Source organism: Mixophyes fleayi, chromosome 10 (assembly GCF_038048845.1).
Source record: "Mixophyes fleayi isolate aMixFle1 chromosome 10, aMixFle1.hap1, whole genome shotgun sequence".
NCBI classification, from domain to species: Eukaryota; Metazoa; Chordata; class Amphibia; order Anura; family Limnodynastidae; genus Mixophyes; species Mixophyes fleayi.
Window position 1 is genome coordinate 5743182 of NC_134411.1, and position 25119 is coordinate 5768300.

At 41.1% G+C, this 25119-nt stretch overlaps 1 protein-coding gene across 1 annotated transcript in view; it reads left to right on the top strand.

Annotated features, from left to right (window-relative positions):
* Positions 1–3375, top strand: part of LOC142103634 (solute carrier family 22 member 6-A-like) — a 53483-nt gene extending 50108 nt beyond the window's left edge. The window contains exons 9-10 of the mRNA XM_075187737.1: positions 1801–2004; positions 3261–3375. Of these exons, the coding sequence (XP_075043838.1) occupies positions 1801–2004; positions 3261–3345 (289 nt within the window). The 3' untranslated portion in view covers positions 3346–3375. The remainder of the gene's footprint in view (positions 1–1800; positions 2005–3260) is intronic.
* Positions 3376–25119: the final 21744 nt, after the last annotated feature.

The window sequence follows — 25119 nt, forward strand, 5'->3', positions numbered from 1 at the left end:
ATTTCCGATACTCACAGATCATTCCGTTTGTTCTGATAGGGCCCTACCCCAGGCTATCCAGCAGACTAAAAATATGGAATAAGAACAGGCTATAAAGTAGCTCTTATTTCGCAGAATTACTGTTATTTTATGCTACTTCATTTTACATGCTCTAATTTAACAACAGACGTGTATGATAAAAAGTTTGTACAACTGCCACCGAACAACTTTATTCAAAAATAAAAGTTTTCCTTATACATCTAAAACATCAGTGACCACAAGAGGACAGGAAAAGGGGATTGTAGAGTAACTTTCCCCGTGCTGAGCCTGTATTTACATGAGTGCTGGATAATAGAGAAGAAGAGGTCTTTATTCTATGTCACAACAATTAGTGCAGGAAGAAGTGCAGTTACAGTGATGAATATTGGGCTCAATTTAAATCAGAACGCAACTAGCGTAGTTCCAATTGTATTCAAATCCGAGGGGAGTTCAAGATGCGTTTTGATTTGAATCTGAGTGTAAGTGCGCTCTGCCGGCACATTACTTGCCGTATGTTAATAGACACAACAGAGTGCAGAATACGCACAAGTGTATGTGCAATATAAGATCACATCAGAACGCAAAAAATGTTATATTATAAAATAAAGGAACAGCTCTAAACAGTATAATCATTAATAAAAATATGGTTGATTTTAAACAAATATTTTTTTACATTAAATGCTTAAATGAAAATGTTATCAATACTACAATGCTTTTTTATGGTCTATCTTACTTGTATACACTTGTTCTGTGCTAGTTACCGGTACACATACGTGAACTTTTCCAAACAAAGACTATGCCATGTCAGTCATCACTATCAGTCATCACTTACACCTGCCCTATAGCTGGTGCAGATGATACGTCTAAAAAAAAGAGTACTCCACAAAGGGACTTGAATTGTGCACCAGCTCAGACCTTCTGGAGACTGGGTCTTATCCTACTCTTGTAACGAGACATATACCCACAGTTCCCTCCCTAGCACCATAAGACTTTGCTCTGGTCTTCAAACCATCAAGTGTTATCTTAAAAACCCACCTCTTCAGGCAAGCTTATAATATTCCTCAACCACCCTCTTAACCTCACACGATTAAACTATTACCATCCTTTACACAGTTCACACAAGACAACAACCCTCTGACCCCCTGACCAACACTGCTGTGTGACTGGATCATGTGGCCCACTAGGCACTTTTTAACTATGCATTCTGTGGGTTTACATTCACAAGTGATTCCGATCAAACACTCACTGGTACCAATCAGGTTTTGTTTAGAAATGCCAGCAAATATATTTGACTGATGACTGTAATTATTATACATGTATAATGATAAGTCATCTGTACTTACTAGACCCTACGGGATGCTGCTGTTTGGCCTAACACCCATAACAAAAATCCAATCACTTATTGCTTGGGCTGTACAGCTGGTTCTACCAAGATGTTGACAACAAAATGAATACATTTTAATAACAGAATAAATATTTGCCATATGAGACTGCAGAATGAAGAGCTTAATACAGAAGTCAACAAGCAGCAATAAAAATAAGGTTTTCAAAAAATATAAAGTAGCTTAAAATGAACAAATATAACATCAAAATGATAAAATATTCAGAATGTGTGCTCAAAGTTGAATTCTTGGATGTTATCCAGCAAGGCAGTTAATTCGACATTACCAAGTTTTTAGTGTCTCTTCCAGGCTATTTTCTTTTAGTGGCCTAGATGCATATCTAGAATACATGTATCACAGTCCTAGAGTACATAAGACTAATTACATAACTTCTTCTCAGACAGAGTGGTCTAGGTTTGGGTGCCACCATGGCACGTGTTGGTGGAATTGTGGCTCCTCTAGTGAAGATGCTTGGTGATTTCTATCCTTTCTTGCCTCTGGTCATATATGGAGGGGCACCTATAATATCTGGTCTACTAGTCTACTTCTTGCCTGAGACAGTCAACAAACCACTGCCGGATACCATAGAAGATATGATAACAGGGTACGTCCAATGTTTTTGTTATTACACCACTTCCGGATTTCTAAGTGTGACTCCAATAGATGCTCATAGGGCCACAGCAGTGAAGTAAGTATAGGAAAAGTTGATTTGCCTTGAGAAAAACTGTATTGTTAAGGAGTGGGGGAAGATTAACATATTTCTGTACAAATATGGTGTCCATTGGATATTAAGTATACTTGTTTGGAGCTCACAGCTACATTTAATTCTCCTTTTCTCCCCTCAGCTATGCATGACATAATAAAATACTAAGTGCCTGATTCATCAAGGCACAGAGTCTCAGCATAATCCACGTTTAGTATTAAACGCACGTATTTCGGCTTTGCGTACACCCCAAAATTCATCAAAGCACGGAGCTCAAGATTCGTGTGCTGTTGAAATCGGGGGCAGGTCTGCTGTGCTCTACTACACAAGACAATACCTCCAATACCTATGTGGATTAGAAATTCACAAAAGAATGCACAGAAAAAAAAATAATAATATAGACACTAATGATAAAACAGTTTTAAAAATAAGTGGGGTTTTTTTTGCCATTGAAATACATTTATTAGGATGTTGTTAATGTTTACTGAGCACTTTTACAGTTGCTTGTGATTGCAAACACATTATAGCAGGGTTTCCCAAACCCAGTCCTCAGGGCTCCCTAACAGTGCAGGTTTTCTGGATCACATGTGACATAATTAGGACCACCTGTGGATCTGTTACAATGTGTCAGTCAGTAATGAATACACCTGTGCTCCAGCAAGGAGATATGGAAAACCTGCACTGTTGGGGAGCCCTGAGGACTGGGTTTGGGAAACCCTGCATCATAGCATGCATACTAGACTGTCATCACTACTGGTCAGGACTTTGACTAGCTCTTTAGCTGGAGCAAGAGGAGCTGCAGAAAAACAAGTAACTTTGAGATGCTCAGAGCTTGATTCGGACTAGGCTGTGTACACTTGAGTTTAGCACGTCCCTACTGTAAATTGACTACGACAAAATGCCCTTTCTCCACCCTGTTCACTTCCTGAAACTATAGGTTGTAGCAGCATCCTTTGCATTCGAAGATACAGCGGACAGAGCTGCATTCACAGATGTATCTCCCAGTTCTGGGTATGCGCAAAGTGATTTTGCGGACGATACACTCAAAATCAGCAGATATGTGCCTTGATGAATCGGACCCTATATGTATACATTTAGTTGAGGAAATCATGTAAGAACTAAATACTAGTAATAATGTCATTTTTGTTCTAATACAGAAAAAAGACACATGCGAAAGAACAGAAGAACGACATGACTCCTCTAAAGACAGTAAACACCAATTCTGTACATGATGTGTTGTGATGTCAATGGCTTCAATAAATATTGCAGAATAGACTCAAAATGCTATTATTTATTTATGTGGGTTCTTAAGTGGCCTCATGAGACACATTCATTGAAGAATAATGTGGGAAGCTGAAGAAGATACTATCTGAAGTGGAACAACACGGCCTATCTGAGCACCTTTAAATCACTTTGCCAAGATGTAACTGCAGGAGATGGGATAAATCCGATTTAGGGAAACTGTGTACAAAATAATCAACACCAGCTTTCTTCCAGTACTATATAGATTGTGTATTAATTGCAAGTCAGTTAAAGCAGACTCAGAAAGCATGTAGGTACTTAGTGCAAATTATCTTGTTGAAAGGGACTTATGCATCCTCCTTCTTCTTAATCAGAATTGAACAGTTTTATTATACATAAGACATGGGTCATCACTTCTGAAGTACAGAAAGGCTAAGATACACAGCACAGCAAATCCTCTTTATTGGTGCTTGTATTGAGTTTATTGAGTTGTGCAGGTGTACTTAGAGTTCAACCAAAGCAGCATGAGATCATGAGCATGATTCCCAAACAGATCCTTATCGGTGTGAAGTTTGTGTGTTTTTACAGTGTTTGCGTGGACTTTCTCTGGGTGCTCTGGTTTCCTCCCACTACATGCTGCACACTTGCAGTGCCACAAGTATGTATTTTATATGGTGTCCCCATCTGGAAATATTAAGTGTTGCCACACCAGAAAAACATAATTAATGCCCCACTGGTAAAGACATAGCCACTATAATATAGTAATAATATAATATAATAAAATACAATAAAAGTCCTATACATATAGAGATGCACACTGACCCCCCTGAAGTGGTTTTGGTATTGGATCTGGATTAGCTTCGTGTTTTGGTTTTGGTTTTGGATCTCTATTTTTTTTAAGAAAAATTGCTAAAATATGCTAAAATCACATATTATTGCTCTTTTTTGATCCTACATTATTATTAACCTCACTAACACTAATTGCAAGTAATTTGCATTCAGTTTTGACCACCTTACAGGTCACATTATGATACTGCACATGTGAGCGTAATGAGGTGAATCCTTAGTACCTGATGTAACGGAAGCTGTGACTTTATCTGATACACTCCAAAAATACATGTGTATCTGCTTTCACATAACACATATACATTTTTTTGAAGACCCCAGGATACACCTCAGTCATGAAACATATTATAATAATATGGCCACATATGTGTGTCATATTAAGACTCTATGGGAAACCCAGAGTTGAGACATAGGTCTACTGCAAAGGAGATAGAATCTTATTGAGTTATAAATAGATAAATAGGATATATGTATTGATGATTTACAATTATGTATAACACATTCTTAACTATTAAACAGCCTGATTAATGCCCTATAAACAAACTTGGTACAAAAAAAAAAAGCTTCATAAAATGCTTATGGAATCTTCCATACAGTGTCCCTATGAGGCAACAACTTCTTCCCACTCTAGAATCCAGGACTTCTCCCGAGCTGCCCCCTGCACTGGAAAGACCTCCCTCGCTCCATCTGTCTCTCTCCCAACCTGTGCTCTTTCAAACGGGCACTTAAAACCCACCTGTTCCTCAAAGCCTACCAACCATCCACCTAACGCCTCATCCACTCTTCTCATTCTCCCTCTCTCCCCTGGCCCATCTCTTCTCTCCCCCCTGCTTCACTGGCTCCCTTTTGGGCCTGTTTTTGTTTCACCCTCCCTTAGGATGTAAGCTCTTATGAGCAGGGCCCCCCTCCCCTCCGTTCTCCATACCGATTCTTCCGCTCTGTCTTTACTCCATATGACTTCCTAGAGTTCCTGAAGCTTTGGTACTTTGTGTTTATTGTTCTGTACTTTGTCACCCTGTTTTGTACTACTGTTTGTACTGTGTACGGCGCTGCGGAAACCTTGTGGCGCCCAACAAATAAATGATAATAATAATAATAATAATAATAATCGCTTATGTGTTTGCACTCACATGAAGTATGAGCTATTATCTATTGCTCTCATTTTTCTTTGGTTGCAATGGTGATGATATACCTGACTTCTCCTCTCTGCAAGTGGAACTCTGGAATTTTGTTATATTTCTTATGGACTCCCAAAGGCTTAATGGGGATTTTTGCATAAGGAATTCTTCCCCAATATACACTCAATACTGGAAAGAGAAGTGAAAAAAAGCAGGACCACCATCCTGGCATATCACATTTTTCATTTTAATAATTTAAAAAATTCTGTGAATGCACATGCAAAGATAACATAAAAACATATAATGAATTGTCCCTTTCTGGGGCATGAAAGGTGCATTCCAAACACAAATAGAGATGTTTTCCCCAGGGTATATACTAGAGATGTTCACTGACTCCCGTGTTCTGGTTTTGGTTTTGGATCTGGATTAACGTCGTGTTTTGGCAAAACCTCCCTTGTGTGTTTTGGTTTTGGATCCCTATATTTTTTTCTAAAATCCCTATTTTTTTTTTGGCTAAAATCACACAATTTTGCTTTTTCCCCTACATTATTATTAACCTCAATAACAGTAATTCAAGTCATTTGTACCATCTCACAGGTCACAATATTATTTTCATACACTCTCAAACAAAGATTGCAGGGACCTGGCTGGATGCTAAGCGACAGAGCAATGATTCAAACACACGTCAGTTCCTAGCACATCTAGAAAACAGTGCCACACAGCAGTGTCAGTAAAGAAAAGTGGTGTGTCCTTGGATCATGAAATCAGTTATGGTTCATTTGATCGCTCCACCCGTTCCTTAGATAACTGTGGTAATTCTACAGATAATATGTGGTGATGAGCACTGAGCCACATCCCTTCCCCCCAGAATGCGTGCTTTTATCAGACCCAGACCAATCCAGGGTGCCAGACAGTGCACTAAAAAGAGCCATTGTAATTCACAGCAAAAAGCAAGTTTTTAACTGAGCTTCGAATCAGCCCCAACTCGCAAAAAATATTAATATAGTTAGGTATCTTTGACGAAAAGTGCAGATTACAAACACTTTGCAAAACTGATGAAACAGCAACAAAGTGGAAGGTAATACATATACACGTCTATTTAGACATCCATGCTAACATTACTTCTGCAAGCAATGTTGTTCTTTGTTAATAAAACTGTTGTCTTTATACCATTCAAAACAATTAAAAATAATCCTCCATCATTCTTTGGATGTCCATAGCTGATAGTAGGATCAGGTGGAGTTACAGCAGAAGTGTCACTAATTCTGGTCAATTCTTTTACAGTAGACAAGACCAGGGGGTAAATGTATCAAGGTCCGACTTTTTCAGTGTGTTAAAATCATGGCAAATGGCAGGTGATAACCCACAATTTTAGTCCAAAATTTCTCAAATGTATTATGCTGCGATTTTTACCCTGATCTTCAAAATTGCTGGTCATCTCTGGCGCTTTGCTGCGATGTAAGACATTCCTGTGTTTAGCTAACTCTCCTGTGTTGTAGAAACGTGTTCTATAAACCCATCACTGTTACACAGCTCCGCTATAGAGCCGGAGATCCGACAGCTGTCAAAACTGTAAAAAATAGATCAAAGTTAAAAAAAAAAAAAGGTGGGGTCCCCTTATATTCCCTATTAACCCTAGTGCTGCCACACTACTGCTGGTTCCGTGAAAATCGGGGAAACTTTTTTCCCCTGATTTTCACGTATCCAGCAGTAGGAACACGTTGCTACAACACAGGAGAGTGAGCTAAACACGGGAGTATGACAGGCAGTGAAACAGTGATGTGTTTACAGAACACGCTGGTAACAAGCAGCGTGTTCTATCTGGCGTGTTTTAAAGCAAACTCAGGAGAGTTTGCTAAATCTCAGCTTCATACATTTGAGACTTGTATAGCCAGAGTGGCAAACAGTCGAGAGTTTGATCTCTATCGATTTTGGAAATAGCGATTTTGACAGAAGCACAACTCTGGCAATTTTACATGAAATCTCAGCTTCATACATCTGCGAGTTTCAACTCTCCAGAGAAAATCGCTGGAATTGCAAAATTGGAACTTGATACATTTACCCCCAGATGTCAAAATGTTGTGCTGAGTCATCTGCATCATTAATGAGTGTCTACGCTTATTGCAAACCACACAACAGTATATAGCACATGTAGGTAACATTGGCACACAGCGGTAGCTGAAAGGAAAAGTGGTGCAAGATGGGATTGTCCTTTGGCCCTCCCACCCACCCTTATGTTGAATCTTAAAAAGGACATGCACACTTTAACAAACCAAGCAATTCAGCGACAAGGAGTGCCACTTTTGAGGCTGATGTGCTTGGTTTGTTTAGGCCCCCACAAAATAAGCTAACAATGGGCTTAAGGCACCTAAGGTAACAATGCTGTTAATGAACTTGTCAGGCACCGTCTCCGCACCTCCCACGAGTGCCGGAGACGGACGCCTTCTGCTGCTACTCCCCGTGCCGTTGCCTAGCAACGGGACGTCTGGGTCACATGTGCGCGGCGTGCGCATGCGCACTGGCTGCCCGGCTCCCTAGCAACAGGGACGCTTCCCCGATGATCAGCTGGGCTGATCGCCGGAAGCCTTCTCTCCTCATTTCCTCCTCCCGTGTATTTAAGTCTTCCTCTGGCACCATGTAGGTGCCAGAGTATTGGTTCTTATACTTCAGATTCTTTGCAGTCCTTGTTCCTGGCTTCCTCTGTATACTTGGCTTGATTTTGACTACTCTCCCGGATCACCCTTCTGTACCTCGCTGCTCATTTGGTATTTGACCCCTGGACCGTTCCTGACTATTCTCTGCCTAATCTCCGTTGTACTGCACTATTTGGTTTCCGACTCGGCCTGCCTGACTACCCATTATTTATTGCACTGGTGACTATCTGAGAGAACTGCGTCCTGCGCACTTCACACACGCAAAGTCCATACTTCCTTGCGGGGGTCCCTGGTGAACACCGGAAGTGCGTTAGACTCCGCGCCACTCAGTTTAGTCGCGGCAACACCAGTCAGTAGCAAATTCCAGTGAAAGACGTGACAGAATTCTACTGTGGCAAGATGTTGTTGTCATCATCCTCAGCTTCATCCTCACCCTCATCAGTTTGTACATCATCATCACACATTATTAATTCATCAACGCTGGAATCCACCAATACAGAAATCTCAGTATTTTGATGTAATCGGCGGGAAAGGCCTTCCTTGTTGAAGTTCATTTTTCCACATTTTGAGGAAGTCACCTCCTACGGCGATCGCTGACAAGGTTCCCGGCTGTGCTGAAAACTCTTTCCGAGGGTGGGCAGCTTAGGCAGTGCAAATCGAGTTAGTACATGGGTCTCCAAATTCCCTTTTTTTCCTCCCAGTATGTAAAGGGAATGTCTGATGTGTCTATTTCTATGCTGTCATGAAAATAATCCTCCACCATCCTTTTGATGTTGATAGTATCAGGTGGAGTTATGGCAGAGGTGTCACGTTTTTTTGGTCATTTCTTTTAGACCAGACCAGGGGGTAAATGTATCAAACTGCGCGTTTGCCAGCGTGTTGAAATCGCGGCAAATCGCGGGTGTTTACCAAAAAAAACTGGAAATGTATCAAGCTGATGTTCAAAATCACTGGTCATCTCTGGTGATTTTGAGCGATGTAAACACTCCCGAGTTTAGCTAACTCTCCTGTGTTTGGCAAACTCTCCTGTGTTGTAACAGTGAGTTGTAAACACATCACTGTTACACTGACCTGTCATACAGCTGCCATTTACTGTAATACAGTAAATACAGGTTACGCATGTAGCGTAGCGCATGCGCAATGCGCTACGTTAATTGCGTAAGCGCTAAATACTGTAATATGTGATTTCTTCACTAGCGTGGGAAAATACCATAATACAGTACTTAGCTCTTACGCAAACAGCGTAAGAACATTGTGGAACGGACCTCCTACTAGGTAGGAGGTGTTTGCGGCGGCTCCTGGCTTTTTATTTTTTTTTACTTCAATCAAGACTAAAGAATCAGGAAATTACAAATATGTGCCCCTTCTGGGTGAAGTGTTCCAGTTGGCACAGATTCGTTTATGGAGGTATAAATGGCTGGGACTGGGGCAAGCCGGCAAGATGGATGTACAAATAATAAGGGACATTGGATCAAGAAAGAAGACATCATCGGTAAGTATTTGTTTTTTTTTATTTTTAATAAATAGTTGTGGTTTAAAAGAGGGTGGTTAGTGTCTTTATTGTGGGTTTTATTATTTTTAATAAATATGTGTGGTTTGTATGAGTGTTGTTGTTGTTTTGTTAACTTTTTTCTTTGTGGAACTACAGGGCCCAGCAAGCCAGGAATGTCAGGGCATGTTGGCACTTGTGGTTCTCCAAGTGCCAACATGCCCTGGCTGCCGTGGGTATGCTGGTGCTTGTAGTTATACAAGCACCAGCATGGCCACACTGTTTTTGGCAACCTGGCTGGCTGGGACTTGTAGTTCCACAAACAAAATTGGTGTCAGTTTGTTTTCTTTAACCATTTAGCGCCGTATTACCCTACTACCCACAGCCCAGGGGTAGTAGGAAGAGCTCTAGTGCTATCAGCACTGGGCTGGTTCTTTCTAGGGGGGGGGCCCGCTCATTTTTTTCGGCGGACCCCACTCCCTAGGGAATCCAGCCCAGCGCTGAACAGTCTAGGGTTGGTTAGTCATTATGGCAGGGGGACCCCTGCCGCGCGTCCCCCTGCAATAGTGCCGCCAACCCTGGCTGGTTTGCCTAGTGCTGGTAAAGTGAAAATCGGGGGGACCCCACGCAAAATTTTTCCCCGATTTTCACGGGACCAGCACTAGTCAGGCAGCACTAGGGTAAAGCATAAATAGCAGGGGGGACCTCACGCTTTTTTTTTTTTAAACTTTTATCTGTTCTTTAACTTTTTAACACTGCCAGGGCAGTGTAACAGTGATGTGTTGATACAACACGCTGCTATCAAGCAGCGTGTTGTATCTGGCGTGTTTAGAAGCAAACTCTCCTGAGTTTGCTAACTTGCAGCTTCATACATTGTAGACTTGTATAGCTGCAGTGGCGAACAGTGGTGAGTTTGATCTCTGGCGATTTTGCAAGTAGCGATTTTGACAGAAGCAGAACTCTGGCGATTTTGTATGAAAACTCAGCTTCATACATCGGCTAGTTTCAACTCTCCTGAGAAAATCGCTGGAGTTGCAAACTCGCAGCTTGATACATTTACACCCAGATGTCACAATGTTGTGCTGAGTCATCAGCATCGTCCCTGGGTCTCTTGGGAAAGCTAAGTTTTTTTCCTAGCAGCAGTTGAGTGACAAACTTAAGGAGGAGATTCCGTCCTGTAACGTAACACTTGAGCTGTCATCTTGCTCACCAGGAGCTCCTTGCATCTTTTCAGATCTAGGTCAGTTGGAAACAAAGAGAAGACATAGCTCTTAAACCGAGGATCAAGCATAAGTCGCCAAAATGTAGTTATCCGATTTCAAGATTTTGATAACTCTTAGATCCTGGTGAAGCGAATAAAGTACTTGATCTACAAATCCAGTGGTAACGGGGATACAAGACCTCAAGTAACTGTCAAAAACCAGCTGCATGAATAGTGGATATTGGACGCAGATCTAATACATAATAATCGCCAGGGAGTCTGTAATCTGCTTTGCGACTGGGTGTCAGCTTTCATACTTGCTTCCTCTTACAAAGGATGGTTGTCGGTTCTCAACGTTGGGAGGATACTTTGAAGCCTTTTGGCCATTATTTTAGATACAATTTTAATTTCTACTTTTTAGAATAGAATTGGGTTGATACTAAAGCAGGGCCTTTACCAGGTTTGAGGATCAAGGTTGTATGAAAGTCATCGTCTGTGAACAGGCTGAAATAGTTCTAATAATATAGGGATTAACTTATGTTGCAGTAATTTATAATATTCAGCACAGCTACCTGACCCCGAGGGCTTTATGTAATTGCATATTACAAATTGTGTAGATAATTTCCTGTGAAGTAATATGAGATTCCAACTTCTCTCTTGGAGTTCAGTTATTTTAGTAAGATTTGCCCAAAGTGTAAGATTTTGGTTGGTGGCTGTGTAAAGAAATTTACAGTATTTGTAGAAAGTTTTAGCAATGTCTGTGATTTTGGGTAAAATGAAGAATTATTATCATCATTCTTATTGCAACTTTGTGACTTTTACATTTAAAAGTTTTCCTGTTTTGCTTCTCAACGATAATATCTAGTTTTTGTGTCATCTAGTTTTGCCTGGACCTGAACTAGGATAGATGTTAAAGGACAGGTTTTCCCAGGCTCAATAGATTATGAACGAGTTGTATCAGTGTAGGTAAAACAAGAAATGTATTGGTATGTGAGGATAAGTATAGTATATACCAGTAGTGATTCCAAAACCCATTATATTTACTTTAAACATATGTATTAAAAGTAACACAGATTGTGGACCTAGCAAGGTCCTGGGGTCTTTAGCTAGTCTACTGAGTTCAGTTGCATTTCTATAAAAATTTACACTGCATTAGACAGCCAAAAGGAAGCATGAGGTGTCTAATTGACTGTGCAAACTTTCCTTTGCATATCTGTCACATTATTCTGTTTTAAAAGATAGTCACTTATGAAACCTATTTGCAGTATGAGCAGGGGCTGGCTGGGTTGGGGGGGAATCTGCAACCACCCACCCCCCCCCAGGCCTGTCCCATAGTAGGCTGCCTTGGGATGGGTCACTGGGCCACCTGCATTTTTTCCATTAAAACAATCTATTGAGTCGAGTCTTGATCCCAGGGCTAAAACTTTCCAGCCCTCCTCTGATAATGAGTGCATATTATTGATATTTACATACAATCAACAGGTGGGGAATGCGACATATACTATTCGTTTCATAGTTTATTACGAAGTGGTGAGACATATGTATACAGAGGCATGTGTGTAAATTAAAATATGGTGTCACTTTGGTTTGCTGAGTTACACATTAATTAAAATTCAGATCCCCATCCTCCTGTCTGTGTAAACACATAGGAACTCTTGGAATAAAAGTCTTGTGTGATTCTTGGCTCGAATCCTCCTTGAACTCCTTGTCCTCTTCCTTATATTTTACTATTTATTTCCGCCTTTTAAGGTGTGTGTTTTGGTTTTGGTTTTGACAAAACCGCTCTTGCGTGTTCTGCATTTGGTTTTGGATCTGTATTTTTTAGAAAAAAATTGCTCTTTTTGTTCCCATATTATCATCATCATCAGTTATTTCTATAGCGCCACTAATTTCCAGTCATTTAAAGTCAATTTTGAACACCTCACAGGTCACAATATTATTTTCATTAGAGATGCTCAGGCTCGGTTCCCTGAGAACCGAACACACCCGAACTTAGCAGATCCGAGTACCGAGCCGAGCTGGCTCGGTACTTTCGAGCACCCTCAGAATTGAAAACAAGGCAAAACGTCATTGTTACGTCATCAGATCTCGGATCTCGCGGGTTTTGGATTCTATAAGTACCGCCCTCCATGGTGATCGAGTGCCATTTCACAGAATGACACAGAAGGGGTAGCACAGTTCTTGATAGTCTGTAGACCAGTTGCTGAAATACAAATACTAGGGCTGGCAGGCTTGGTCTTCTGATTTAGCAGTCAAATTGTATGGTGTTATATAGGTTACACACAAAGAGGAGAGGTCCATTGCTAATTGTCATTGCTGAAATACAAATAATAGGTCTGGCAGGCTTGGTCTTTTAAATCTGCATTTACATTGTACTGTGTTATATAGGTAACATACAAAGAGGAGAGCTCCATTGCTAATTGCACCACTTTTCTTTACTGACACTGCTGTGTGGCAATGTTTCCTAGATGTGCTAGGAACTGCCGTGTGTTTGAGTCATTGCTCTATCGCTTAGCATCCAGCCAGGTCGCTGCAGTCTTTGTTTGAAAGTGTTCGAATGCCCAGACAGTAAATGACAACCCAGGCTGGTTGGGACTTGTAGTTCCATCAAGTAAATTAGAGGTTTTTTCTTTCTTTTTTACCCTTTATTACCACACACCCACCGCACAGGTGTGTGGGAAGAGCCCTAGTGCTTTCAGCATGAAGCTGAGTATCCCTGGGGGAAAGGGGGGTGCACATTTTGCTTGCAGACCCCACTCCCTAGGGAACTCAGCCCAGTGCTCAACAGGCAAGGGGGCTATAGTGCCACTGGCTTGCCTAGTGCTTCCCCTCCGTCCGTCTGATTTTGCAATTACTAGCAGTAGGATGGCAGTACAAGGGTTACTAGCATTAGGAGGGGGGATCACATGCATTGTTTTTCAAATCAAATCTTACTTTCTACACTGTATAGAGCCGGTGGGTCGGGCTACTGTAATGCCTACTTATACTAGCCCCAGAGCTGGTGCAAGAGATACGACAGAAAAACAAATTACTTTTATGGCCATACAGCTAGATTTGGCTGTGGCTTGGCACGTCCCCATTGTACAATGACTAAGGCAGCACACCACTTCCCCACCCAGAATACTCCCCAACGTAGTAGGCTGTAGTAACTGCCCCTTGTGCTCGCCAGCACACAGAACAGGACTGCGGTCACAACCATATCTGCTGTTTCTGGGCATGCGCAGAGTGATTTTGCGTTTGATACGCTCAAAATCAGCAGATACATGCCTTGATGAATCAGACCCAATGCGTGGCAAAAGTAACTGAATCTTCAACTGAAAAGTGCAATGGTGAAAATATGATAAATTGGCACAATGAGGTATTCAATGTTTAAAGACTAGCCCGATAGCTGGAGCAAGAGATACGACAGAAAAACAAGTAACTTTCAGATGCTCAGAGCTTGATTCAGACGTGGCTGTGTGTGCTTGAGTTTCCTACTTTAAATTCTCTACGGCAAAAAGCCCCTTTCCCACCCAGTTCACTCCCAGAAATCATAGATTGTAGTGAGAGTCCTTTTAGTTCACAGGTGCACGGAACAGAGCTACGTTCATGGACATTTCTGCCAATTCTGGCCGTGCGCAGAGTGATTTTGGTATGATACACTCAAAATTGGCAGAAACATGAAGTGATGAATCAGGCCCATTGTGTTTATTTGCTTACCAATTTATATATCCATCACTGTTTTTTCATGTAACACACAGCTTATTTGTACACTGAAATTTAAAGTTGATATTTGTGTGCTACATGAAAAAACAGTCAGTATTTAACTTATGTGCAAAACAGAATACTAATTTGCACCCCTTGCACTGTACCATGGTTTTGTCCAGGAGACTGAAATAAGAAGTTTCTTAAGTTAAGATCCTTAATGAATCAGGCCCATTGTTTGTTTAATTACTGATAGTAGAACAGTGTACTCCCCGGCGCAATATCTTGAGCATAAGCTGGATTAAGATATGTCAATGTAACTTGTGTGTGTCACATAAATAATATTGCAATACAAGATTAACAGAGCCCTAAAGTCAGAACTTTCCACTATAATCGGGACCAGTGGGAGGTATTAGTTTACATACTGAGACCCTTTTCAGTAAGTTCATACTCTGATTTCACCTTCAGTCTCTGTGCCCTGTGTTGTATAAGAATATGTTTTTTTTAGTTAATAGCAGTTACTGGCTTTGACATTCCAAAATAAAACCACTGGGTTTTCTAAAATAATACATTATGGGGCATATTCAATTAGCTTTTGGATTCGCGGTAACGCGCGTTACCGCGAAAAGTGCGCGTTCTTGCGTGTATTACGGTACCGCATTAACGCGGATTTTCGTACGCAACCCTATGGGCTGCGAACGAAAATCCACGTTATTGCGGTACCGTGTATTACGTTTCGCGGCCGTTCCGGCGCGTTACCGCGAATCCAAAAGCTAATTGAATATGCCCCTAAGATTTGTCTATTTTATTATTATCCTGACATCGATCTTTAATTCTGGTGGCTTGCCCCTCCCTCAGAACCAGCCACCTTGATCAGAGAGATACATTTCTCCCCTCTTTTCTCCCGTCCATCCTCTTCTCTCTCCCTCGTCCCCTCCTCCCTCTTCTCCCTTCTTTACCGCTCCTTCCCCATTCCGTCTCTCTCCGCTCCTCCTACTTAGAAGACCAAACTGAGCTGGTGGGGAATGGACTTGTCCGCGAATAGATCCCAGCTGTGCCAAATGGAGAACAGGTAAGATTTTTTGGGAGCCGGTGGAAGTATTACAATGGAGGCTTGTGGAGTATTAAAATTATATTGCGGCTAGTGGGGTTGTTGGTGTATTACAGGGTTTGGGGGTGTTCTATTAATGCAGTGTAAGCCTATATTGAATGTAGCACTAACAAATTAGTCAGGGCTCAGTGGGTGAAATTTGGATGCTATTAACTTGATATGGGGGCAGGTTGGGGAGAAATAGGCCTATTTATTAAATGTGAATTCTATTAATTAATTGTCAGGGCTGATGGGGGTAACATATCTGCTTATTAAACGGGAATACTATTGATTTACTGAGGCTTGGTGTTGGTGAATAGTTTTATTTATTAAAAGAAAGTGATATAAATTTAATGCTGGGGCTGGTGTGTGTGTGAGGGGGGGGAGATACATTTATTAGATGTTGGAGGCAGTCTAATATTTGTAAAAGGCTAAGCACACCCCACAGTGGTTGGCTAGGCAAGGTGGAGGGGGCGCCAGCGTTCTCTCTCACTCCGTGCGCCAGAATGTCTACTTATGGCTCTGGGCTCTCATTCCAGCTTAGCAGTTTTCATCAGATTCTGCTACATGAATTTGTGTCAGAGGAACAACAGCATTATATAAAGGCTGGCTCAGTGAAAATTTGCATAGTTAATTGACAAGTGAAACATTAATTGCCTAAGTTTAAATAACAAAAGCATACATGTGTTAAAAACAATATACATATAAAGCATTATATATTGTAACTAGAAACTTATACATCAAAACCAACAGGTTTAAAGAAATTAGTCTTTTGTTTATTAAATCTAAGGACAGAACAAATAGGCATCTACTAGATAGACAAACATATCAGAACTAGTTTATTTAATTGACTTGGAGAGCAGTGCACATATGGAAATTGTATAATTAGAAACAAATAAGACATAATGTAATTCATTGATAAGAAACAGGACAAGCCCTCAAAAAGGAAGCAATTTGCTAATAAAGATCTAATTTCTGTAACACTAAAATAATTAAAAACATAAAACAAGTAATCAAGTGCAATAGTAAATAAATTATATACACTAGGCAATTGATATAATCTTATGTAAAAAAAAGTATACGAGTATTATAGATTCTAAAATTAAATTTGTTCAAATTTAAACATAATTTGTTTCAAAAACATGTTAGTAAATTAATTAAATGTGCAAGTAAACCAAAACTGCATTTCAATGGTGTTTAAAGCATATAGGTAAGTGTAGGACCTGCATATAATGAGGTGCCCTTGACGCTGGGATGCAGGCTTAAATGTATTGATCAAAATATGAACTAATACCTTATGTTTTCATATTGCTAGATACACAGAGATATGCAATGTTAATTATAAGCGCTGACAACAGCTGTCTTTTTGTTTTGTACACATATATGGCCATTTATATTGCCACGCAGCTGGTACCATTTATAATATGAGATTTACTGTGCAACTAAACCAAATACATATTATTAAGAGTCTCATTTTGGTTAAGTAAACTATCTAAGCAGTGAGAAAGCAATATTATTATTATTATGATTGTTGATTTGCAGCACTGGACAGTGGAGCAAACAGGACATATATAAAAGAGGTATATACATGGTTGACAAACAAAATGTGGACATGAAAACAAACAGTAGGGACCATCTTGTACGAGAGAGAGTTGCAAACTTTTGGGAAACGGCACAGCTGAGACAAGGGGCGTTAGTGTGGCTCAGAGTAGAGATTAGGACAGCAGTTGTGAGAGTATATCAGTGTGACCTGTATAGGTGGGAGTAGGATATTCTCTAATAAAGATATAGGTTTTCAGTAAGCATGCAAAGTTTTGAAGGCTAGATAACAATCTGATGGGGCGTGGTAGGAATTCAATAAGTGGGTAGCAGTATAGGAGAATTCTTATACGCAGGAATGAGAGTTGGTTATCAGAGAGGAGGTGAGGAGCAGGTCAGAGGTAGATCTAAGAGGGCGTAAACCAGAGTATTTCGATAGTAGATTTGAGGTATATAAAAGGGTGGTGATATTGAGAAAGATTATTTTTGCTGCTGCATTTAGGGCAGATTAAAGTGGGAATAAATGCGTGAGGAAAATATCAAATAGGAGGAGGATACAGTTATTGAGTTGGGAGATGATGAGAAACTGGATTGCAGAGTTTTGGACGCATCTTGGGTAAGAGAACGATATGTTCTATCAATTTTTCTAAGATGGAAGCAACAAGACTGGGAGAGAGAATGGTTATTATGAATAAGGCATAGGGGGTGTCAAGTGTGATACCAAGGCAGCAGGTTTGGAAGACTGAGGATATTGTGGTGTTGTTGCAGGTGAATGACATTTGAGAGGAGATTGTTACTCTGGGTGGAGGCACATCCATATGGAGATAGCAGAGAGACAGTTGATTGGTGTTAACTATGGGTCTAGTTTGAGAAGGTCACCTCCTCTAATTAACCCTTTCAAAGTCAAGGTTTTTTTTATATGTACAGGGTCGCTGTAATGTTTCTCAATAAAATGCCTGTAAAAATATGTTTTGTGGTTTTCTTTTTTGTATTATACTGGTCTTCATAATTGCTTTTTTGCAAATGGTCCTCCTGATGTATTTCATGCCACAGGTCAGAGCCTAGACTAAAAATGTTAGCGCCTGGGGCAAAAAGGAAAACTGATGTCCCCTAGACATCAATTGTAACCAAATTAACCTAGAATATATTATAATTATCCTAGACGGCTGCCCACTGGTACAGCCCTAGCTATGGCCCTGCCGCATGTACATTAAAGTAGACACAATACACATATAAATTGCAATCAATTAATTGGATATTTTTGAAGATTGTTTTCTTTGCCTGTCACTCAATTTTTAGGGTTTTATTGACAACAAAAACAGCATATACTACATGTACTATATGTCTTCCACCCTATTATACATTGGTTCATGAAAATATATTTTACTAAAGGGAGCACATTATTCTAAGTTTTTTGCTTTTTGTAGAAAAAAATTATCATTAGCATGTGACAATTCTTCTTGATGTATTTTTTCTTACTCATTAATCGTCTTTATTAAACATAGAAATATAAAATACATAAATAAATAAATAATATCATCAGTACTTATATAATTAATTAAAATCTATCAATAAAATTCACAGCCATTGGTGAGGAAATCATATCCTTTTTCTAGGAATCTGTGATATACAGCTCAGTATTTGTACACACTTAAAGTATTTGGCTCTTTGGGGTCCTCTTGGTTTTATGCTCAATATAAGTGAGTATGCATGAAATAGCATCAGCTATTATAAAGTGCCTACGATTGCATAATTTGTCCCCACTTTTGCTCACATTATTAGGAAGTTGTGTGAAAGCCATATTATATATATTATCATTCAAATAGATGGTGAAGGAATTTAAGCTATGTGTACTTCCACATAATAAACACATCAGATATGTAACGTTTCCATAGAAACAAGAACTTTTCAGTATGAATAACATTTAATAGGTTTACTGATACATTCAATTTGTTTACTGAGATGCCTTTTATTATTTATGTACTATTGTACTCAGGCTCGGACTGGCCTGCAGGGCAGCAGGACTATCCACCGGTAGGCCCCGCCACATTATAGCCACGCCCCCTCCATTGTTAGGGAGGAGCTAAGAAAACAGCTGACTCCCGACTTGCATACAATTCATCTTTTGGACATACGCGAGAACAGGAAGGGACAGATGCGTTCCACAGTGGAACGCAGGCACCTTCCTCTCCAACAGTAACAAGAACGGACCACGAGAAACATCCTCTGATTTCAGCACACTGGGTACCCGGCCACCATCTCTATATACATTGAAACTGTAAGTAAACAAAGTTAAATTTGAAAGCATCGCAGCAATAACCATGTGATATATGTGGACAGTTATCTGAATATTTATATTGCACTAGCAGAGACTTAAAGAAATACCAATTCCCATCTACTGGACTTGTATGCTTTGAACATTATTTTATTGAGATATCAGTGACTGTGTTATATCTGGATCAATGCAGCATTTATACCCACTGCCATTTGCCTCCCAGTAGCTAGACTAGTCCAGGTCTATATACCTAGGTTTGTCTGAATTTTTATGTATGTTCAATTGATGCCATACCATATGTATGTATATAGAAATCAATGCCTCATAATATAAATACTGTGGTTTAATTGGAGTATTTTATTTGTCTATATTAATTTATTTTTAAGTATTTTAACCAGGATTCAATAAATTGTGATAAAACTAACATTAAATTTTATCCCACTAATTGAACCGAGCCTCTTGCTCACAGCCTAATACAAGATATAGAAAAATACAAATTGTATTCAAGATAAAAGAATCCAAATTCTATTATTAGCATTACGCTTGGAATAATACATAAGTCAATGAGCGCTTAACTTTCAGTATATTATTAGTTCGTAGAGAGGGATAACCTGTGTTATTGCTGCTCTTGCAACAGTAGTGGTAGAGCGCAACTCCTCCCCCCCTCCCCGTTTTTGCCAAACACTCCCGTTAAACACACTACCACACAGGTGCAGAGAGTCGCGTCTGGGCTCTCTGAACCTGCGCGGTAGTGTGTTTTTCACTTTGAGCAGGGCAGATGAGAGTAGGAGTTCCGGATATCCAACTGTCCAGAGGAGCATGAGCAGGTTAGTAACTAAGTGCGCAGTCAGCCTGTCATTTTAAAAGAGAAGGATGAGCACACTACATTCTTTATATACTACACTATGGTGCTAGCTGTCCTTCGTGGGCTGACCACTCCCCCTCTAGCGTCTAGTCTCGCCTCTATGATGGCTGGCCACACCCCCTCTGGTGGGCCCCTAGTATTGCAGTCCCCCGGTGGGCCCTTCATGCCCCAGTCCGACACTGATTGTACTATGATTACTTGTTTAATATTTTAAAATATTTTAGTAGAAACCAATTAAATTAACTAGATCTGGTATGTTTCTATATATTAGCTATCTTTTTGTTCTGTTTTAAGATTTAATGTAAATAATACAAATGTTGTTAAAGCTTGCTGGCTTTGATATGATGATGATGATTAGCGCTTATTATAGCTTCGACATATAATCAGAGCTGTAAAGAGAAAATTAAATTATTCACGTCAGACCCTGCCTCATTGTAGCTTACAACCTAAATATCATACCATATAAACCAGTGCCGTAACTAGACATTTTAGTGCCCTGGGCGAGACAGGGCACCGGCGCCCCCATCTAAGTGGGAGTGACATTTGCCAAGTGGGTGTGGCCAACCTAATGTGGGGGTGTGTCTAGCACTTTACTGAATGAATTCTTTTGTATTGCTGTGTAGTTGGTAGCCTCAAAAATACAGGTGTAACCTATACAAATTTCTCTCACTATAGGGAAGAAATATAAGAGCCCTTGGCTACACCTGTATTTTTTGCAATAGACACTATGTGGAGGAAATAGAAATCATAGATTATGAATATAAAAATGACAAATTTTCTATTTCCTGTACTTTACACGACATACACTATATAAATTTGGATTTTTAAATACATATAAACCCAGTGCTGGAAGTGGGCTGCAGGATGACAAGTAAGAGGAATAGGGGAGAAGATGGTGCAAGGGGGTAGATGAGAGGGACAGGGGAGAAGGTGGGCCTGGGGACAAGGTGGCACAGAGGGGGTAGTAGATGAGAGGGCCTGGGGACAAGGTGGCACAGAGGGGGTAGTAGATGAGAGGGCCTGGGGACAAGGTGGCACAGAGGGGGTAGTAGATGAGAGGGCCTGGGGACAAGGTGGCACAGAGGGGGTAGTAGATGAGAGGGCCTGGGGACAAGGTGGCACATGGGGGGGAGTAGATGAGAGGAACTGGGGAGAAGGTGGCACAGGGGGGTAGATGAGAGGGACTGTGGAGAAGGTGGGACAGGGGGGTAGATGAGAGGGACTGAGGAGAAGGTGGGACAGGGGGGTAGATGAGAGGGACTGGGGAGAAGGTGGCACAGGGGGGTAGATGAGAGGGACTGTGGAGAAGGTGGGACAGGGGGGTAGATGAGAGGGACTGTGGAGAAGGTGGCACAAGGGGGTAGATGAGAGGGACTGGGTAGAAGGTGGCACAAGGGGGTAGATGAGAGGGACTGGGGAGAAGGTGGCACAGGTGGGGTAGATGAGAGGGACTGGGGAGAAGGTGGCACAGGTGGGGTAGATGAGAGGGACTGGGGAGAAGGTGGCACAAGGGGGTAGATGAGAGGGACTGGGTAGAAGGTGGCACAAGGGGGTAGATGAGAGGGACTGGGGAGAAGGTGGCACAAGGGGGTAGATGAGAGGGACTGGGTAGAAGGTGGCACAAGGGGGTAGATGAGAGGGACTGGGGAGAAGGTGGCACAGGTGGGGTAGATGAGAGGGACTGGGGAGAAGGTGGCACAGGTGGGGTAGATGAGAGGGACTGGGGAGAAGGTGGCACAGGTGGGGTAGATGAGAGGGACTGGGGAGAAGGTGGCACAGGTGGGGTAGATGAGAGGGACTGGGGAGAAGGTGGCACAGGTGGGGTAGATGAGAGGGACTGGGGAGAAGGTGGCACAGGTGGGGTAGATGAGAGGGACTGGGGAGAAGGTGGCACAGGTGGGGTAGATGAGAGGGACTGGGGAGAAGGTGGCACAAGGGGGTAGATGAGAGGGACTGGGTAGAAGGTGGCACAAGGGGGTAGATGAGAGGGACAGGGGCTAATACATAAATGCAAAATACAAAAAAATACAATACCAAAAAATAATCATTATACATTTTCATGTCCCCTGCCCCCATAGCTTTTGCTTCCCCACTACACTCCCTCAGTTTTTGCTCCTGGATGGAGCACCCTATTTCCTATTTTTTTTTAATCTTAATTACAATATAACATTTACTTACCTATTTTTCTTCCCTCCTGTATGGTCAGCATAGCAGTCAGCAGTAGATGCAGGGGACTCACTCTCTCTGCTCAGCAATGGCCGCTCCTCACTTTCTTTTCAGAGGGGGGGGGGAGGGGTGGAGCGGAGCACAGAATCCTGGAAGGGGAGGGGGCGGGTCCTGACAAATAACTTTATACACACTGTCTGACAGACAGTGTGATCATTGTTTGACCAGCCACCACACTAGCCCCTTCCCCAACTCGCGGCACCAGACCCCCCCTCCCCCAACTCGTGGCAACCGACCCCCCCTCCCCCGACTCGTGGCACCCCCCTTGCATGAGTCGTGGGCAGGGGGAGGCCCCAATATATATATTTTTTTTATATATTTTATTTTTTTACTTTGTGCCACAGAGGGGAAGGTAGCGGGCGGCTGCTGCGCCCACTCGGGCTTGTGCTCGGGGCGACGGCACCGCCCGCACCACCCTAGTTATGGCTCTGATATAAACACACATTAGAGTCCATGTTTGTCAGCAGACAATTAACTTACCAGTATTTTTGCAATATGGAAGGAAACCAGAGAACCGTGAGGAGACCCATGTGAACATGGGGAGAACATACGAAATCCACTTCGGTATCCATGACCTCAGGGTTGTGAGGCAGCAATCTTCTGAGCCACTGTGCTGCCCATAAAATTATTGTGACGAGAGCGGGGGGCCCAGGTCATGTCATTAAAAAGGGTAATCTGCTGGCACCCTCCCTCTTACCTTTAAACTTGTGGGCCATGGACTATATACTCTGTTAATCATTACCAATTCAGTGGGTTGGCAATGTGTTTGTGATGGATAATGTTGGGGTCTTATTTATAATTTATTTTGTGATTCTGTGCACTGTATTTATTATTTCTTAAATGTGACTCAGTAATTTATGGGTAATGTCCGGGTGGGGTACTGTTTCATGACTCGGATAAGAGCAGGAAGATCAGCTGGGGGCACACTTTAACAGAAAAAGCATGTTATGGATTAGAACTGAGAGTTCACCTTCACTAACATAGACGGATCCCATTGTCAAAGGCAAAAGGCAGCTAATCAGCCTGGAACAAAAACAGGGGTCTTAGTGTGGGATTTGGAGGGAGCAGCCCTGGGTCAGCCCCTTTTAGTCCAAAGGTCAATACAGAGGACACAATAGATGCAGAGGCCAGCCATAACCCAAGGGGGGAGTAAAAGGTTTAAACAGGGAATACATCCCTGGGACCTGTCCTACCAAGGGATGCTGGTGTTCAAGTGCTTACTTCTGCCAGACTGTAATTACACCTTTTGCTGAGCCGTCTCCATTGGGAGACATTAGATTCCTGTAACTCTGAGGGAGCTTGCTGGAGCAATGGGACATAGAACAGGAGTCCTACCAAGTTGGCAGAGAGTACCAAAAGAGGACAAGTGGAATGGATCTCAAGAGAGAGATTATCTAAAAGTCTGTTGATCCTTGATACTGTGGATAAAGGGTCTTTGTAACCTTGGTGACATGCCTAGCTGTTGTTCAAAGTGTTTTAGTTACTTTTTGCTACTGTTTTTCATTATACATTGTTTGTAATAAAGATACAGCTGTATCTTCCAATTTTTTCCTTGCCTGTGTTACCTGGGAACCTTCTGAAGGGACTGGATAACCCTATAGCTATGGCTGGATTGCCTGATCTCTAACAATTGTACAAGAGATACTGTATCTAGTTACACTGTATAATGCTATATTTGTATAAATCACACTTTATGATTTTGTTTTTTGTTCTTTGAGTTTAGCGTCAGTTAACACTTATATTTAAATATTCAGTGAGCTGCCATGCTTTACATTCTGCTGTTCACCTTGCGTTCCAGAGCCTTATGAAAAATAACTGAACTTTCAAGCCTTGAGCATTTCTAGGTTTGCCTGTACTTTGCGCAAGTGTATTTTTTAATTGTTCTTACATTGTCTTTTTAACCACTTGATATATGTATAGTTTCTTTGTCATTGATAGTGCTTCCAGATCTAATCTGTCCAGTATTGTTGACTCTTCTATGATCTTTGGGTTCATTGACATCTTGCTTCACAGATCCATAAGCCCTCCTACAAAGGTATCTGCTGATAATGCTCTATTTTGTTCACTGTGTCACGAAAGAAGGACAAGGGTGGGTCATCATCTGAAAAGGAACATGTGCTGTTTCCAAATTATTTGCTGTGCTCCCAGTTTTATCAATCATCCAAAATCCTTTCTTGTGGTTCTATATTTACATAATATGTGTTGAAAAAAGCTCCAATTCAAGGGGCAAAATGCAGCAATTTTCTTAGACACTTAAAATTAGAAAAACTTTTATTTTGTATTCTTATCCCTTGGCCAAAAATAGTAACATTTACACTAGTTTAACACAAAGTGGATGTTTGTAGCTTTCTGAGGTTGGATATCAAATTATTGACATTATTGAGAATACTCTTCCAAAACACCCCCAAAAATGGGAAAAAAAAGTTACTGTACTGTTCTTAAAAGTTCAATTGTAATTCATGGTTAAAAAAACAAATAATTGAAAGTTGGTTTGTTAAAAAAATAATAATAATGTTTTAATGTCTTAGCTTTGTGTAAAGCTTGTAAAAGAATTAAGTTGCTTGTAGTAGCAACTTTGTACTTTGACACATTCGATGAATAAAGTACATTACACTTGAAAGACATGGCAAGTCTGGCTGATTGTCTTCACAATTACACCTATTTATACAAATAGATAAAGATGTACTTGGAAGCTAATGTTTGTCATTCTTTAGTTATTCTTTAGTTGAACAAGACAAAAGGTAAAAACGTTTGCTACATTTCTTAAAAGAAAGAAAGAGCTCTTAG